This window comes from Ipomoea triloba, chromosome 13 (genome assembly GCF_003576645.1).
Source record: "Ipomoea triloba cultivar NCNSP0323 chromosome 13, ASM357664v1".
NCBI classification, from domain to species: domain Eukaryota; kingdom Viridiplantae; phylum Streptophyta; class Magnoliopsida; order Solanales; family Convolvulaceae; genus Ipomoea; species Ipomoea triloba.
The window spans coordinates 2,609,210-2,612,738 of NC_044928.1; the positions used below are offsets into that span (position 1 = coordinate 2,609,210).

Here is a 3,529-nt window from a genome sequence, read left to right on the forward strand (position 1 = left end):
ATTTAAAAAAAAAAAAAAAAAAAAAAAAAAGAGAGAGAGAGAGAGAGAGATGTCAAGTAAACAAAATTGCATTTTTCATAACGATGGTTATGTTCATTTTAGCAATTCTAAGAGCAACACGTTCATGGTATTAGCAACGAAAAACATTAAGCCAAAAACTTGACTTGAGAAGAAAAATTAAGGAAGATGATGTCGGTGGGAATGATGTTTAACTCAGTTCATCACCAGCTTGGTCCTTCTCAGCAGCTGCTGCAATTGTTTCATCGAATTTTTCACTCTTCCCCAGCACTATCTCAATCTAAAAACAAGAAAACACCAGGCACATTATCAAGCTCGAGATACAATTAATAGATCAGTTGCTTAAATGAATGTGAAATCACGTAATCTCAAGTCCCACAAATCAATGTGATTGAAGAGTAGAGCTATATATGGAACTTACTTTGGCTTTTGTGATTGGCCGCCCTCTTGAATCATCTCGAACATCAACAGTAGATGTCATGATCTCTGCAATACAACCATTATTTGTCTCAGCATTTCGGGAAAATAACAACTATGGAGTATGAAGTAACTGAGTACTAAAATTCTTACTCTTTTCAACAGCCAATCCATTGTTCTTCAGAATTTCAGTTACTGAGACTACAGTGGCAATAGCTGCAATACAAACAGGAGTTCATCAACTACACAAAATAGAAAAATGTTCTGCCATAGCCCAAAGTGTAAGAGGCATATAACTTGTGGAGCTTCATGTAGCCTTTTGTCCAATAAAACAATACAATAGTTACTCCAAATTAGAATCAATGCTCATCTCAACACCCAATTAACAAACTACATCCTTCAAGCAGGATACCAAACGAACAAAATAAAATTCAGGATGAGATATCATAGCCAACTCAGATATTAAACAGTTTTTATTATATGATCCAGGGAGCACATAACATCGTACACACTGTCAATCATGTTCATATGCTATCTTGTAATCATCTCAGCATTAATGTATTAGCATATCAATCCAAAATAGTCTCTTATTGATAAGAAAAAACATAGCTGACACTAACTAAACACACAGACACATATTACAATCATAAGGGATACATAAATTTGTAAACAGTTGTGGAATTAATGAACCAAAACTGGAGAAGCTGCCAGGGATATGGAGCCATACCCATTCCAAGACCAGAAAGCTCCACCTCATTGTGCTGCTGCATATACCTCTGCAGAAAACTCACAAATCCCAAAATCAACTATCCAATCACACATATACCCATAATTACACATATATATATGTATGCTACTTAATATATTATATATAAGGAGTAATACACACACACACGCACACACACAAACAAACAAAGAGATTACTCATTTTTAGCTTCAGATCCAGAAAACATACAGCAATACTTCACATGCATACACTTATACACAAATTCATCCCCAAATGCAAATGAAAAACCATTGTCAGTCTCAGACATCATACCTTGGCAAGATTGACATAGAAGAAGAGGGGTTTCTTAGTGTTGGAGACCTGAATACGGTTCTTCTTCTGAAGGTCACCGCTGGCGATGTTAATGTTGTTGACTCCCTCAGTTATCTCCTCCATTACTGATTCGTGATTCCCTTCAAATGAACCCTAACCCTTCAAATTACACAGAGAAAAAGGAATATGCTTACGAGAATGAGAGAATCAAGTAACAGGAAACCGCCCTTGAAACCTAGAGTAAGATTTTTGTAGAAATTTTGTTGAAAATTGATTAATAAATAGAATTATTAGTTTTTTTTTTTTTAAGATTAACACATATCGGATACAATCATATACGAAATATTTTACTAATTATTGTATTATATATATATTTTTATTAATACTACTAACTCTATTACAATGCAGTATTTGTTTTATTTTACTAATTATTGTATTATATATTATTTTTTATTAATACTAATAACTCTATTACAATGCAGTATTTGTTTAATTTATAACTAATTTATCAACTCATTTAAACACAAAGAGTCAATTAAGACCGACCTGAGGGGTTGCAGGGTTGGCACTGCCTAGGGCCCATCTCTATAGGGGCTCATAGGCCATAAGACATAGAGTATTAATTATATATATATATATATATATATATATATATATATATATATATATATGATCATATGAGTTCACTTGTTTAGGTAAAATCGTGAGATCAGATTTTGTGCATCCATTTAATAATTTAATAGACTAGATTGATTTAAGATGCTAAGTTGAAGTATGTGCGAACGGTAATAAAGTGTGTGCGAATGTTGATTAAGTGTGTGCGAACAGTGATTAAATGTATGCAAACGAAGTGCGTGTATTAATCAATCTAGACCATTAATAAGTATTACATGGATGCACAAGATGTGATCTCACGTTCTTACCTAAGCAAGTGGTCTCACTGGAACCCTACCATATATATATATATATATATATATATATATATATATATATATATAATATTACTTATTATATATTTTTAAAAAATAGGGTTAAATTGTTTTTGAAAGTCAAGAACTGAACTAACATTCACAATGCCTTCGCGCCGTCGCCTAATGCATTAATGCCCTAATCGCTTGCGACCTACCTAATTTGCCATTGCAAAGGTATTTTATGAATTGCAGAATGCATATTAGGCCGTAATGTAGTATTGTTGTAATGTTGTTTGTGGAATCCTAAATTCCTAATTGAGTAATTGCCACTTTGCTATTTAAATAATTAAATAAATTAGGAATTTAGTTTGCAGATGAATTGCAAAAATGCAGAATTGTGGATTAATTAGGAATTGACGAATTGTAATTTGGGAATTAATAATTTAGTTTGCGGAATTGCAGATTAGGGTGTATTGTTGTCTAGAAATCCTAATATATTTCTAATTATATTCTATTGTTGTTTAAATGTTTAAGAGTTTGGAATTAGAAATTTTATTTCTGTTTTAATTCTATTTATTAGGATTTCTATGTAAAATGAAATTGTAAGTTTATTAGGTTTATTATATGCATGGATTGAATTCGCAAATTATATTGTGGACCATGATCATGCTGATACTACAGTTGTGTTGAACGGATACTATAGTTGTGTTGAAAAGATACTGCAGTTGTGTTGAAAGAAAACTGTAGTTGCACGGAACAGAGACCGTTCATCCGTTCAACACAACTACAGTATCTTTTCAACACAACTGCAGTATCCGTTCAACACAACTATAGTATTAGTTCAACACAACTATAGTATTAGTTCAACACAACTATAGTATTAGTTCAACACAACTGCAGTTCCAGACGGATGACATGGCCTCTGTTCCGCGCAACTGCAGTTCCCTTTCAACACAACTGCAGTATTTGTTCAACACAACTGCAGTATCAACCATGATTCATGGTCCACGGTATAACAACTGGATTGAATTAGGCACATGTTTACTGTTGGGCGAACTAAAGATTTTCAATTGACTGATTCGAATTAATTGATTCATAAGTGTCAGGTGCTTTTGTTTGTTTTTTTTTTTTTTTTTTTTTTTTT

The 3,529-nt window shown here is 32.6% G+C and overlaps 1 protein-coding gene across 1 annotated transcript; it reads right to left on the reverse strand.

The window, feature by feature from the left end:
- Positions 1–50: 50 nt before the first annotated feature.
- On the reverse strand, positions 51–1,719 carry LOC116001626 (uncharacterized protein At2g34160-like). Its single transcript, XM_031241516.1, has 5 exons — positions 1,475–1,719; positions 1,163–1,211; positions 589–651; positions 440–504; positions 51–298 (listed from the first exon to the last, which is right to left on the reverse strand). The coding sequence occupies exons 1-5, from the start codon at positions 1,595–1,597 to the stop codon at positions 209–211; spliced, it is 390 nt and encodes a 129-aa protein (XP_031097376.1). The 5' UTR covers positions 1,598–1,719; the 3' UTR covers positions 51–208.
- Positions 1,720–3,529: the final 1,810 nt, after the last annotated feature.

Coding starts and splice junctions, on each gene's coding strand:
- LOC116001626 (XM_031241516.1), bottom strand. CDS start 1,597: ATGGAGGAGATAACTGAGGGAGTCAACAACATTAACATCGCCAGCGGT. Junction 1,212..1,474: donor TCTATGTCAATCTTGCCAAG/GTATGATGTCTG, acceptor AGTTTTCTGCAG/AGGTATATGCAGCAGCACAA. Junction 652..1,162: donor GCTTTCTGGTCTTGGAATGG/GTATGGCTCCAT, acceptor TTTGTATTGCAG/CTATTGCCACTGTAGTCTCA.